We start from the raw sequence: 13,642 nt of genomic DNA, 5'->3' as shown, positions 1-13,642 counted from the left end.
TCCATCCTCCTTTTGTGTTGTAGTAGTATTGACACAATCACAGTCATTTAACATACAAAAGAGGTCCAAAAATCACAGTTTCTAGCTTCTTAAATGTAAATATATGTTGTTTATTTTGTGTTATTTTATTGTAAATCAATTATACTTGGACTTTGGGTTGTTTATCGAGCATTTTAAAGACGTCACCTTGGCTTCAGTGGAATTTTATTGTGTATTTTAGACTATTTTCTGTTGACACTGTGACATTTAAGCTCATCTCTTTCTTCGCTACTTCCTCCCTCTCCTTCTTTTTCCTGTGGCTATGTGCAGCTTACAAAGTGTGTTGTACAATTGGATTAGGGGGTCTTTGTCTGTTCATGCACACATGGGAGAGGGGGCCGCAAACCGAAGGCATACACACACACACAAACCCATGTGGATTAAGCCTCTCTAGCTGAGCCCGACCTTTGACCCATTAACCTTTCCAGAGACGTGACATGAACATGAGCCTCAAATAGTGGCATCGCAGAGCCTGACACCACAGTGTGTAGGATGGTAATAAGGTGGTCGAGCGCTTTTTACAAGACCCACCACGAGCCAACACACTCACCAGGCTGGTGTGAAAACATGCTCACCAGCCAGAATAGAGAAAAAATGGTATTAGTAGCAGCTGAATTGACGCCCCCATTATTAAAATTGCTACTGGGATGGAAATTTATTGACTGTGTGGCGTAAGGCCTCCCACACGTGCTTCTTAGTATTGATTGTTTTAACCACAGTACCTGAATTATGTCTTTGAAAAATATTAGTGATTGTATTGTAAATTTTTATGCAACTTAAGTTTACCTTCAGTGGCATAGAACATAACAGTGATTTTTTCACATGCTTTTTGGCATGTCAAAATGGTTATTTTCAATATAATAATTTGCTCTCGAGTCTATAAATTGTTTGACAATTGCAAAACAAAAGCCCATAACAATCGCCAAAAGCTCACTGTAAAGTCAAAAATATTCAGTGTCCAGTCACATAAAATACTCACATTTAAGAAGCTGTGACAAGGCATTTTTTACTTGGGAAAATGATGTGAACAAATTAATTAATATCAAAATCGCAACTTTTTTGAGATCAAGTAAAGCTACATTCAAACTGTAGCATTTTAGATTTGTCTCTCAGTTGTTTGCAAGTGATCAGAGCAAATAAGTGTGTCCAGTCATCATCAACCTATCTGCTTTTGTTGCTGTGATAATAGGTAATCATCAGTATTTATGTAGCTACACGGGTGACGTGGCTTTGCGGTCTTGAAGGATGCGTGGGAAACCCTGGAATGATTAGAAAAGCTAAAGGTTGCTAATTTCGATGACGTGTCGAGATGGAGCTGTCATTACAGCTGCACTTGTCTCCATCTTTCAGGTGTTGGTTTTCTTCCGTGCAGACCTTCTTCTTCTTCTTCTTCTTCTTCTTCTTCTTCTTCTTCTTCTTTTGGCATTTAACTGCAGACTGGAACACTTGTAGGCTGAATGCTGCTCCGCCACGTCTGGCAGAATTGCATCTGCTGTAGCTACGACACTGGAGAAAATCGATTTCTGTCTTATTATTAGATTTTTGGCATTGATTTGGTTCCGAAAGAATCGTTTCTCATGACATCCCTAATATATAAACAAGTTGTCTGAAGTTCATATTTCAGTCTGTCATCACATTACAGGCAGCATTTGTCAATGCAACCCTTTAACAGCCCTTTAAACATATAACAGCTCTAGTTTGATGTTATTATATGAATAAAGAACAAGAATGTCGTCAGATTTTTCTTCCCAATGAAATGCATCAGTTCTACAACCCATAAACAGTTGGAGTATATGTCATGTTGTGTTTTTGTAATGAAGGGCAGGGACTGACACTCTCTCTCTCTCTCTCTGTTTGTCCCCCTTTTCTCTCTCTCTTTCTCTCTGTAGTCATTGCATTAGTCAGATCTTGGAGAGTGTCAATCATATCCACCAGCATGATATTGTGCACAGAGACCTCAAGGTGAGTGGCTGCCCGTTGCCATGACAACCACACACTCACACACCTCTGCTCGTGGCCATGGCAACACACAGATGGCTCTCGGTTGCTCCATCTCTCTCTCTCTCTCTCTCTCTCTCTGTATCTCTGCATTTCTGCTTCTATCCATTTTTTCCCCCTTCGTCCGTCTCCCAGCCACTGTTTTTACCCTCTATCTGTTCTCAGATCTGTCAGCCTGTCTGTCCGTGACCAGACCTCTGTGTGTATGTGTGTGTGTACAGGCGTTGCATGTGTGTTCATGTCGAGCACACAGAGATGGTGAGTCACGATATCACATGGTGGGGTTTGTCTCTCACCTGTGGCAAGGAAAAGACAAGGACTCCACACAAGCACACACTTTATTCTGTTGTGAAGGGGGTCTATTATGAGCGAGGAGGAGGTGAAGGCATAGATGAACCTCGGGAGTTGCCAGGACAACCTGTGACATCACGCCCACCCGTGGAGCTGCGGCGAGGAGGGGCTTGAGTCGTCCCAAATTGCTGATAGGCCCAGATGCAAAGAGTAGAGGAAGACAGCATCTCCTCCTTAACCCAGTTTAAAGTGATGATGATAATTCTGGTAGGATAATAATATTTGTTGAATATTACCTTTTCAAGCACAGCAAGGTGTGGAAAAAAACAACCTCGTCTTAGACACGTGTGGGCGGCGTTTGCATGCATGTGTGTGCATCGGAGAATAACGCTGTTACCTCGAGCGCTGCCTGTCTGATTTGTTGCCCTTTTATCCTGAGTGGGCTTTTACTGCGGCCATTTATGTCCTACTGCCCAAACAACGGCCATTTAGAACGCCGCCACACACGCTGCCTCTCGCTGAGTACACTTTCCATTTAGCATGCAGTCTGCAGCGCTGCCTAAATGACTCCCGAGTGGTTTCCATGGCTACGAACCGGTGCCCATATAAGGCGTTGTGGAGATTCACAACCACTCATCCTCATCTCTCCCTCTCTCTCTTTCTCTACATCCTCCGTCTCTCCATCGCTTTCTCACACCTTTACCCCACCCCCACACAAACTGTGTCGAACACATGTAAATATTTCTGAGAAAGAGCTTCACTGAAGAGCGCCTGTCACTATCCGTCTCTCACTGTCTTGATCTCTTGTCGTACATTCTGCTTCACCGTGTGTGTGTGTGTGTGTGTGTGTGTCTCTGTCTCTCTCTCTCTCAGCCTGAGAACCTGTTGTTGGCCAGTAAGATGAAGGGAGCTGCAGTGAAGCTGGCAGACTTTGGCCTTGCTATCGAAGTGCAAGGAGACCAGCAGGCTTGGTTTGGTAAGAAAATATAAACAGTGACACACACATATCAAATGCACCAGACCGTTAACCCGATCTGTTATTCTATCTGGGTGTTAGCACTCGATAGTTTATATGTTTAAGCACACGAGTCACTGCTGAACAGGCCCTCTTTCATACAGTAGGTGTGTATATCTACACATCCGCTTGCCCACTTGTGCACCAAAGAATATTTGTGCGAGCACTGCTTAAGAGGCTCACAGACACCGTCCAGTTCATGCTTAGGCCATTGTGTCTTGGCCAACGGCCCGAGCCAAGCATTTGGCTCACTCTCCAGTGAGGCCGAGATGATTAACGGGCATTTGCTTGTGACTCTACACCGTCATAATCTGGTCTTGCATCGGAGACCAACAGGTCAACTATCATCTGAACCATTCACATAGCTGCACAAGAATAGCTGTCATCAGAGTTTTAATAAAAGAAATCAGTTTAATAATTGTGCCCTTTGGTTTTGTAGGGTTTGCGGGCACTCCTGGATATCTGTCCCCTGAAGTCCTGAGGAAGGACCCCTACGGCAAGCCTGTGGACATTTGGGCTTGTGGTGAGTGTTGAGCTTCATTTTTGGACAATAAACATGTTGCAAACAGCTTGATACTTTGCAGTGGTGGGAAACAAACACCAAACTCTGGACATGTTTGTTTTTAGTCACATGAACCAGCCCTGAATGAAATATGAAAAGTAATTCAAGTAAAGTAACGTGATCTCTTTCTTAATTTGTTTCTCTCCCTCTTTGTATTCTGTCAGGTGTTATTCTGTATATCTTGTTAGTGGGATATCCTCCATTCTGGGATGAAGATCAACACAAACTCTATCAGCAGATCAAAGCCGGGGCATACGATGTAAGAGTGTGTGTGTGTGTGTGTGTGTGTGTGAGAGAGAGAGAGAGACAGAGAATCAGAGGGGGGTATCCTCCTTTTTCAGTCTCTGTGGAAACTGCAATGTGACTTGATTATCTAGAGACTGGGAAAGTCTCAGGCAGCCTGTTTGAAGAGAATTTACGCTTCATAAAAAATGGTTGAAAGAACTAGAATAGAAGCATGTGTTCTGTTAATCCAAAAAGAAATTTAGCCATTTTATTCTCATATCAGCCAAATTTTGACAATAAACTTGAGACCTGATGCCCAAGTGTTTTGGATTAGCTAGAAACATAAAGACTTCTGACCAGTCCTCCAGGAAACATTTTATGTTTCTAAACTGCTTTCCGTCCTTCCTTTCACACTGTCGCACTTACTTTTTCCATTTTTCCCCAGTTCCCGTCCCCAGAGTGGGACACAGTGACTCCAGAGGCAAAGAACCTGATCAATCAGATGTTGACCATTAACCCAGCTAAGCGAATCACTGCCGAGCAGGCCCTCAAACACCCTTGGGTCTGCGTAAGTATTCACCAAAGCCACCTGAAAGAGTTATTGCAATGGTGCAAATAAGTGTGCACAAGTAAATCCAGACATAAAACACCCATCATAGCATTAAAAAAAAGTCGACGTCTACATTAGTCATGAGTGTAATTCTTTGTTTTTGTCCTCCTGCAGCACCGTTCCACAGTGGCATCCATGATGCACAGACAGGAAACTGTCGAGTGTCTCCGCAAGTTCAACGCTCGCCGAAAACTCAAGGTACTCATTTCAAACTTTGTCACCTTTCTGTTTTCAGCAACGGATGTGCTATATGGTTTTGAGGCAGTGGCACTCCTTTGTAGAGTGTGAAATTCATGGCATTCCTGGAACTAAAGCCCACGTTGTGTAGACGTATGTTTCAGCGAAGGTGTCATGTGGTGTGGTGGTTAGCACTTTGGCCTCACAGCACAAGGGTCCCAGGTTTTATTTGCAAAGATGGATGACTTCCAGATGTCATCAGGAATCCCCTCAAAGCTTGCATTTAATGGCTGATCAGTTCTTTCGATCTGTTAGCCCTGGATTTAAAGGTCCAGTGTGTAGCATTTAGGGCCATCTATTGGCATAAATGCAATATAATATTCATCACTATGTTTTTATTGCTGCACACTCACAAAAAACAGAACTGTTGTGTTTTCATTACATTTGAATGAGCCGTTTATATCTACCAGTGGAGTAGAACCTCTTCCACAATGAAAAAATTCACTGTATCAAATAAGAAAACTACTTCAGATTAGGTTACATGTTAAACATTAAAGATTCGTTTTATTTTCATTTCTCTGAGTATTTGCATACACAGAATCAAAGAAATACGGCTTGTCACCAGCTCCTATCAGTGCATTAAAAAAGGTTGTAATAAATCTTCTAAAAACAACTATCAGTACAATAAAAGCAAACCGTATCAAATTCCAAAGATAAAAACTAAACGGACATATCAGACACACAGCTGAGCAGCTGAGCAACCAGATATTTAAAACACACAACTTTAGCAGCAAGATGCAACATACCATATTCAGTTTAATGTAACATTTTCAGCAAAACTGTAAACTTCATCCAACTTTAACAGGCTTCAGTGATGCTCTCCCCGAGACAATTCTGTACTATAACTTTTCTATGGAAGCCCAGAACAGGCAAAACAAACACTCAAAATTGGGCCATTATCATGTTTGCCACCGTCGCTCTTTTACGTGCTCAGCACACTTCTGCAGCCTCCCTGCTAGATGCCACTAAATCCAACACACTGGACCTTTAAATACAATTTGTACCATTTGAGATTTATTTTAGTCAAGTAAATGTCTTAAATTGCCTAAGATTTTCTTGCTACGTGATAGACAAGGTTTTCTTTCTTCTGATAAGTAAGTTATCGAAGAATACATTGCTTTGGTATGTTTGGTATGAGTGCAGACATTTTCGTATTGGCAGCGGCATTGAAACATTCAAACCATCTAGTTGGTGTAGTTTGCATTCACAGCCGTACATGCAAACTACTGGATCAAGGAGCAGCTGTTCTATTTTGACACATCATTTCAATTCATTTGCATAGAAGAATATGTAATAGGACTTGGAGATGTGAAGACTTAAAGTTAACGGTGCATCTCGCCAATAAGACGATACTTAAAATTTTTTTAATAATTAGATGCTGTTTGACAGAACAAACAGATTCGGCCTTGACTGTGGAAGAGAGCCGCGCAGTGATGAAGGCACGGCTGTTAAAAAGCAGAGAGATAAAAATATTACTGTCCCATTAGGAATGAATACAGGGCCGCAAAGAAATCCTGTTAAATAAAACAAAAAAAACTCCTTGCACTCATTATACCTCCCTCACTTCTCTCTCCTCCTTCCTCTCCTCCTCCAGGGAGCCATTCTCACCACCATGCTGGTGTCCAGAAACTTCTCAGGTGGGTGTGCCCTTCGCCCTCACCCTCCCACGCAGCACATGCAGAGGGAGAGGCGGAAGGAGAGTGGATAGAGTCCTCTGCACCTCTTTTAACCCCCTTACCACACACACACACTCACTCACTCACTCACTCACTTACACACACACACACACACACACACACAAACACTCACCCACTCATCCTCAAAATAACAATATGTCTTTGTGTGTGTGTGCACAATAGTTTACTTGCTAACAACATTAAAAAACTGATTTGAAACATGAAATTCCTTCTAGTCAAACACAGTGTATTGTTGATGACTGTTGTGCATCCTGATGTATGTCATTATATGTGGGCGTCAGTTACATTCTTGTTCATGCTAATGTATCTCTCCCTCTGTGTGTGTGTGTGTGTGTGTTTGTGTGTGTCTGTGTGTGTGTGTGAGAATGTGTCCCTCTTTCCTGCTGCCTGTGGAGCGTTTGCATGTTTGAGAGAGGGAAGACTTTTATGAGATTTTTATGTTGGGGGCAAGGTGACTGCTAAGATTCTGTGTTTTTTAACCTCAGCCTGCTGAGAGTGACTTGTTTCCGCTGAAGCTTTGTTCTCAGCCTCTGAGTAATTGGTCAGTCGATGGCTAATGATTTCAACCCTGGGCCTAGGAAACCACAGGGGTGCACATCTTTGCTTTAGCCCGTTTCTATCAAACCTTGTGGTTAGGGCTGCACGATATTGGGGAAAAAATGACATTGTGATTTTTTTTGTGATGTACAGAGATTTTTTTGCATATGACGTCGTACATCAGCACACTATTCAGATGGAGGGCACTCTAAATTCAAAGGTTTATGTGCGTTTGTGAGCAGGTGGAGCTCTCCATGAGTTCTTTTTTTCCTCAGCAGCAGTTTGTGACTTGTGGGGTGGATCTGTTGATCTGTTCACAGCATATCTGATCAGACACAAACTTTTAGACCCAGCAGAATGAACGGCTTACTTTCCCTTTTAATACAAATGATGTTCTGCTTCTGTCTGTGCCTAGAGTGCATTTTGACATTGTGGCGCTAGAAATAACCGAACACTCCTGTTCCTTGCTCATTTTCAGGTTCTTCTCATATCGAGTGTAGCCTCGCAGCTCCGAACTGTAGTTGGGAGACCTCTGGTTTCTTAATGCTAACTCAGTTAGCTTTAGCATGGCTCATAGCTGACAACTAGCTTTTGTGGTCCGGAGACGTTGTGATAATGTTGCATTAAACAGATGCTTTATTTTAACAGAGTTATACTGGAATCTGAGCATATGGAGACACTTTCAGCTGACTACTGTAACTTCCGAAAATCTGGCAGGCCGTGTCACACACACACATAACCTGTTTTAATGGGAAAGGCTTTAATGGTAACACTAGTCCTGGAATATGAGAACTTTCTTTTTGGTATAAAGCAGCAAAAATGTGTTAGTATGACAAGTGTCCTGCGATGTACATTGCATTATCAGCACTTGAACAACATATCGTGCAGCCCTACTTGTGATGTGTCTGGGCTACAGCCAGCACACCCTGTAGCTTTCTAGGCCAACGGCTGAACAGGGTAAGATAGACCTGCCTAATTTGTATAGCCCCTCCCAACTGTAGCATTTCTGTCCAATAGTGGGCCGGCAGCATACCAACTCTGCTGCTGCCGCCTCCTCCACGGCCTCACTGGCTCAGGAAGGTACGTCCCAGAGACACGCCCATCCACTTCCTCTCCACACACAGCTTACCTCTTTATCTCATAACGCAGGGTGGGACCCCATTACCACCCCTCAAACTCCTGCATGCAGCCTTTGCCAGCATCCTCATCAACATTCACACACATATGCATGCAGTACTCACACATTATTATTGATTTAGGGTCTTCTTTTGTCTTTGCTTTAATGCAAAGATATCACATTTTAAGCACACAGTCATGCACATCACTTAATGGTAATCGATTCAACCTGCACCCCTAAGTGCTTTTTACATTTACACCTCACCACCACTCAGCCCCGACCTTATAACCCCCATTTCATCTCCCAAATTAGTTATGTCGTCACTTCTTGCAAGCTCCATCCTGACTTCCAGCTGACCCCCTACGCCCCTGTGCTCTCCCTGCGTCTGGGGCTGCGAGGACGGGCACAGGGCGGACCGGGGCAGGGGATGAGGAGGGGCATGTATTTCTGGGGCCGGGAACTGACACTGCAGGGGGCCGGCAAGAGCTGGGTTGGCGTGCTGCCATCGTCGAACCTGGGTCTGGTGTGGTGGGGAGGGGAAAGGCGGATGTTGAGGAGCTGGGAGGAGACTGAGACGGAGGATGGGAGTGCTGCTGCTGCTACCGAGGCCAACTGTTGAAACCATCACCGTTGTGCAGCCTTCCTGATAAATCCCTCGAGGTTAAAGGCATCCCAAGTCTCATCTCCCCCCTCCTGAGGTCTGTTTTAGTACTTTCAAAAAAGGAATCTCCGTGCCTCCTCGTAGGAATGCCACAAGCCAACGTGGCTGCAAACCTGCCACCACGTTTGTCACTGACATTTTCCATACCATATTCAGGGTTCCTGCAGATCCTTAAGAAGTCTTGAAAAGTTTTGAATTCCTTAATCTAAAAATTAGGCCTCATTTGGTATGAAAATGTTTAATGTCCATTTTCCAAAAGTCTTAAAAATGCTTTGAAAAGCTTTTGTTTATGGCGTTGCATTGTAGATCTCAAAATAATTGATTTGAACATTTATTTATCTATTTTTATTTATTTGTTTTTTCAATAATTTACTGAAACCTTCTTCTTCAAGATGGTTATTAAAACAGTGGAATAATCCTGTATGAAAGTCAGTAATAAAAACAACAATAAATACACTGGACCAAAAATGTAATGTTTTATGTTACAATAAAGGTTTAGGCAAAATTATTCTTAACTCTATGTAATTGTTTACATAGAGTTAAGAATAATTTTGTTGGTTCATGGTTCTTTTTTTTTAGTTTTGGTTATTGTAAAATTAGTCTTAAAAAGAATGAAATATAATTTGCCTGAAGCTCTAGGAACCCTGTTTATGGGATGCCTTTTGTTTTGGAAGTACTAAAACGAGGCTCAGCTCTCATCCTGCCGGGTGGTGACGGGTTGGGAAGGTCGGCGATTCCGATGGTGGCTCCATGGATGAGTACTTTAGAAACAGGCAGTGTTGAGCAGAATGGATTTTCTGTCCCCTTTTTCAGAAGAGAAAATCTTCTCTGCTCTACAGTGTACATAAAACTCTATGTAGGTAACTAGGATCTATGTGTAGGAAGAATGAAAGGTAAAATGTGAAAGGCGAGATGACCTTAGTGGAGAAACTCCTGGTATGTGTGATTGGTGCGCTGAGATTCGGGGTGTTTGTGGTGGTTTGATTGTCAGCTAGAGCCCTCTGAATGCGGGCTTCCTCACAGAGCCTGGACCAAGTTGCCTGTTTTGTAAGTTTTCGCGAATCTCGTGTGTGACATCATCACTGCAGATTAGACTCCTCAGCTCTCCTCCTTTTTAATTAACTCTTTTTTTTTTTAAATGGCTTTTGGTCCTCTGATGATGTCACTTATCACTGCAAAAATCCTGGCTCTTTTGTTGTTTGTTTTAATTATTTATTTATTTATTGTTTTACTATAACAGCTTCCTTGCACATATCTGTAGAGTTTGGCTGAAGCAAGGCTTGGCAATTTGCTCATGATGTTCCTCCTTTTTAATGACATTAGAGCAAAATGTGTCAGAAGTGTGTTTGAAGCGTTTCTGTATCTTTCTAGAATGATGTTTGCCTTGCAGCCTTTCGCATGTGGGTGTCCTGTGTGGTTTATATCCTAGAAAACATTCTCGGGAGATACAACATTCAGATGCTCTCCAATCCGTCCTTCCCGTTCATCACAAAGCTGCTATAGATACAGTCGGTGTCTAGTTGTAGTTAGGGTGCGTGGTTGTCAGGGGAAAACAGATCTTTACCCCAGCCTGTAAATGCTGGCAATTTTTAATCCCACATAAAGAGCAGGGTTCCTACAGATCCTTTAAAAGTCTTAAAAAGTGTTGAATCCATCAATCTAGAAATAAGGCCTTAATTGGTCTTAAAATGTCTTACATTGTTTTTTCATAAATCTTTAGAGTGCAAATACATAAAAGGTTTATGAATCTTTTTCTCTGACACTGCATAGATAAATTTCAAAATAATTGTTAACTTAAAAAAATGTTATTTGGACTGTTTTTGGTTTAAAAAATGATTTTACTTTTTAACAAGAGGCTCATCTCTGAAGAGATGTTTTCTATAGTGCTTTCAGACTCATAACAATCTGTCAGTTACAAAAACAAGCACTTTAAGTGGACTTAAATTGATGGTGCGAACATGCCCTCAGTGGTTACATTACAGCCTGGCTGCTGCTGTTGTTTAATACTGGACACATTTCAAACTATGCTATTAATCAGTAAGACTTGGAAAATAGGGTCCGGGTTAAAAAAAAAAAAACCCTTTAACTGTAGTTCATTAAAGTGTTTTAAGAGAGCCACACACTCTTCAGCTTGGTAGTAAATGCTTTGTTTTCCTCTTCGGCACAAAAGGATTTGACATCTTGTGGATGTTCCCATAAATACCGACTATCTATGAAGCTCGAGTGGTGCACCCTCCGACTGTGGGTCATCTTGACTTTACTCATCCTGTCATTGTCCCCTTGAGGAGCAGGGAGGGAAGGACAGATTTAGAGAGCACATGAAGGTGTTGGTCCCATGCTGTCAAAAGTAGAACCCCGATGGCTGTTTGATAGAAGACTTAGCTGAATGAAGAGCAGATGTCTGCTGAAAAACCAGCTCTCCTTTCCCTGGTTAATGAATGAAAACATCTCTTTCTATATACTTTTTTTCTTTGGATGCTGCATGGCCAGGCCAAGATAGAAGCTGCATATCGACGCAACAGCCAAGATTAATGAGCATGAGTTGTCACTTGATATTGTTTGCTGCTGTAAATGCTATGCCCCTAATCGCCACTCTCTTGTATTGAAATACTAAGAACTCTTTTTCAACCATCCCCTCTCTCCCCCGTCTTTCCCTCTCCCATTTCTTATTGGAAGGTAAGAAACACCAGATAAGATTTTTGGAACCTGTGTGTCTCAGTGGGGGAAAAAAATAGAGAAAAGGAAGCAATAGACAGTTGAGAGCTTTGAGAGGAAAAGTGACTGGGGCCCTTAAAGGAAATCAATGATTTACATTAACCCAGCTCATTGCTGTCAGTCCTGGCGGCCGTTTGAGTCTGACCATCGCTCTCATTTTAGATCTGCTGGGGTCTTACAGACAGGAAATGGATTTAGGAAGTTTACTTTGCTCTCAGGTTTCTCCTTTTTTCCCCAGATGGCAATGAATGGATTATGATGCGAATGGGTTTTGCAGAGTGTAGCAACTTGTACAGCCAAGGAGAGGGAAAAAAGCCCAAGAAATCCATTAAATGCATGTTATTCTTAAGCAACATCTAGACTTACTTTGCCATAAAAGCTTGGGTATTGGGGGTTTCATAGATATGACGAGTTGAAGATGCAAGTTTTTGCTCAAGTTGCGGATTTGTGTAAAAGCTGAAAAAGAGCTGTATAGATTAGCTGTCGTCAACAGTAAAACTTGTTCCTGTTTCTCTCTCTCTCTTCTATCCTCCTCTTTCCTTTTTTTGCAGCATGCAAAAGTTTACTCAACAAGAAGTCAGATTCTGCTAAGGTAAGGTTGTCTCGTCACCTCTCTGCCCTCTTTTGTTCTACTACACAGTGTCCCGTCTCTCCTCTGATAGCTGACCCCCTTTTATGCCTTCTGTTCTTTTTCTGTACTTCAGTGGCTCTCAGGCTCACTTTCCTTTCTTATTATTATGTCTAGGAATATCATTTTTTTATATAGTAATGTTTTTTTCAGGGTTTTTCAGTTTTTATGTTCTCTGCCTATAGACTGGAGGCATTATGTTTTTAGGTTGTCCGTCCATCCGTCTGTCCCATTCTTGTGAACATGATATCTCAAAAACACTTTGAGGGAATTTCTTCACATTTGGCACAAATGTCCACTTGGACTCAACAATGAACTTAATAAAATTTGGTGGTCATAGGTCAAGCCCATGGTCACTGTGACCTTGTCTGTATCATTCTTGTGAATGCTATATCTCAAAAACAGCTTAAGAACTTTTTTTCCAAATTTGGCACAAACGTTCGAATGGATTCTATGAACTAATAAGAATTTTAGTGGTCAAAGGTTTCTGTGACCTTGCTTCTCAAGAAGACCTTGATGGATTTTATTCAAATTTGGCACAAACATACACTTTGAGTCACAGATGAACTGTTTAGAATTTGGTGGTCAAAGGTCAAAGCTCAAGGTCACTTTGACACTGTCTAGAACACCCTGAGGGAATTTCTTCAGATTTGACTCAAATGCCCAAATAGTTGCGATGAACTGATTAAAATTTTGTGGTCATGGGTCAGACCTCAAGGTCACTGTGACCTTGTCCATCATATTGTGAACTCAATATGTCAAGAACACGTTGAGAAAGGTTCAACACCGTAACTCAGTAACAGAAGGGGAGACATTTGGTCGGATACTTATAAGTGATGCTAATCTTGGGTGCCCCCCTTGAAGGCTGATTGTATCGATCTTCTGTGCTGCCGGCAGGAAGATGCGTATGAAACATCCATGTTCTCACAAACATGGATGTAAGCTTTAAGTGCAACTTGACTGGTTCGCGGAGGCAAACAACCATGTGGCATTAAATTCTTAAATTCTAGGTTGGCTCAAATTTCCCATTCATTTCTACAGGGGATTATGCTACAACTCGGGGTTTCTCGACATCCTGCGGCCTGATTTTAGATCCCAGATTTCACGATGTCCCACCTACAAGCTTTAGAAACTTTGCTCAGCAGTTTTCACATTGTTGTGTTTAATTATCAGCCGATTCTTTATCTATGTTGGTTTTATTCTTTCACCTTTAGTCTCAGTCAGAGGTTTGCTGCTCTCTCTTCCGAGCAGTCTCCGTCATTCACTGCTGCTATTAAGCATCTCTCTCTTCCTCCTGCCTCCTGCCTCCC

General features: G+C 42.1%; 1 protein-coding gene across 1 annotated transcript in view; it reads left to right on the top strand.

The window, feature by feature from the left end:
* The window catches only part of LOC121959037 (calcium/calmodulin-dependent protein kinase type II subunit gamma-like), a 52,683-nt gene that overhangs the window by 22,713 nt on the left and 16,328 nt on the right, over positions 1-13,642 (top strand). The window contains exons 7-15 of the mRNA XM_042508217.1: positions 1,929-2,001; positions 3,202-3,304; positions 3,783-3,866; positions 4,070-4,164; positions 4,576-4,698; positions 4,855-4,938; positions 6,572-6,614; positions 8,229-8,291; positions 12,256-12,296. Coding sequence (XP_042364151.1) covers positions 1,929-2,001; positions 3,202-3,304; positions 3,783-3,866; positions 4,070-4,164; positions 4,576-4,698; positions 4,855-4,938; positions 6,572-6,614; positions 8,229-8,291; positions 12,256-12,296 — 709 coding nt within the window. The remainder of the gene's footprint in view (positions 1-1,928; positions 2,002-3,201; positions 3,305-3,782; positions 3,867-4,069; positions 4,165-4,575; positions 4,699-4,854; positions 4,939-6,571; positions 6,615-8,228; positions 8,292-12,255; positions 12,297-13,642) is intronic.

This window comes from Plectropomus leopardus, chromosome 19 (assembly GCF_008729295.1).
Source record: "Plectropomus leopardus isolate mb chromosome 19, YSFRI_Pleo_2.0, whole genome shotgun sequence".
NCBI lineage: Eukaryota > Metazoa > Chordata > Actinopteri > Perciformes > Serranidae > Plectropomus > Plectropomus leopardus.
This window is presented reverse-complemented; position numbering and strand designations above follow the sequence as displayed.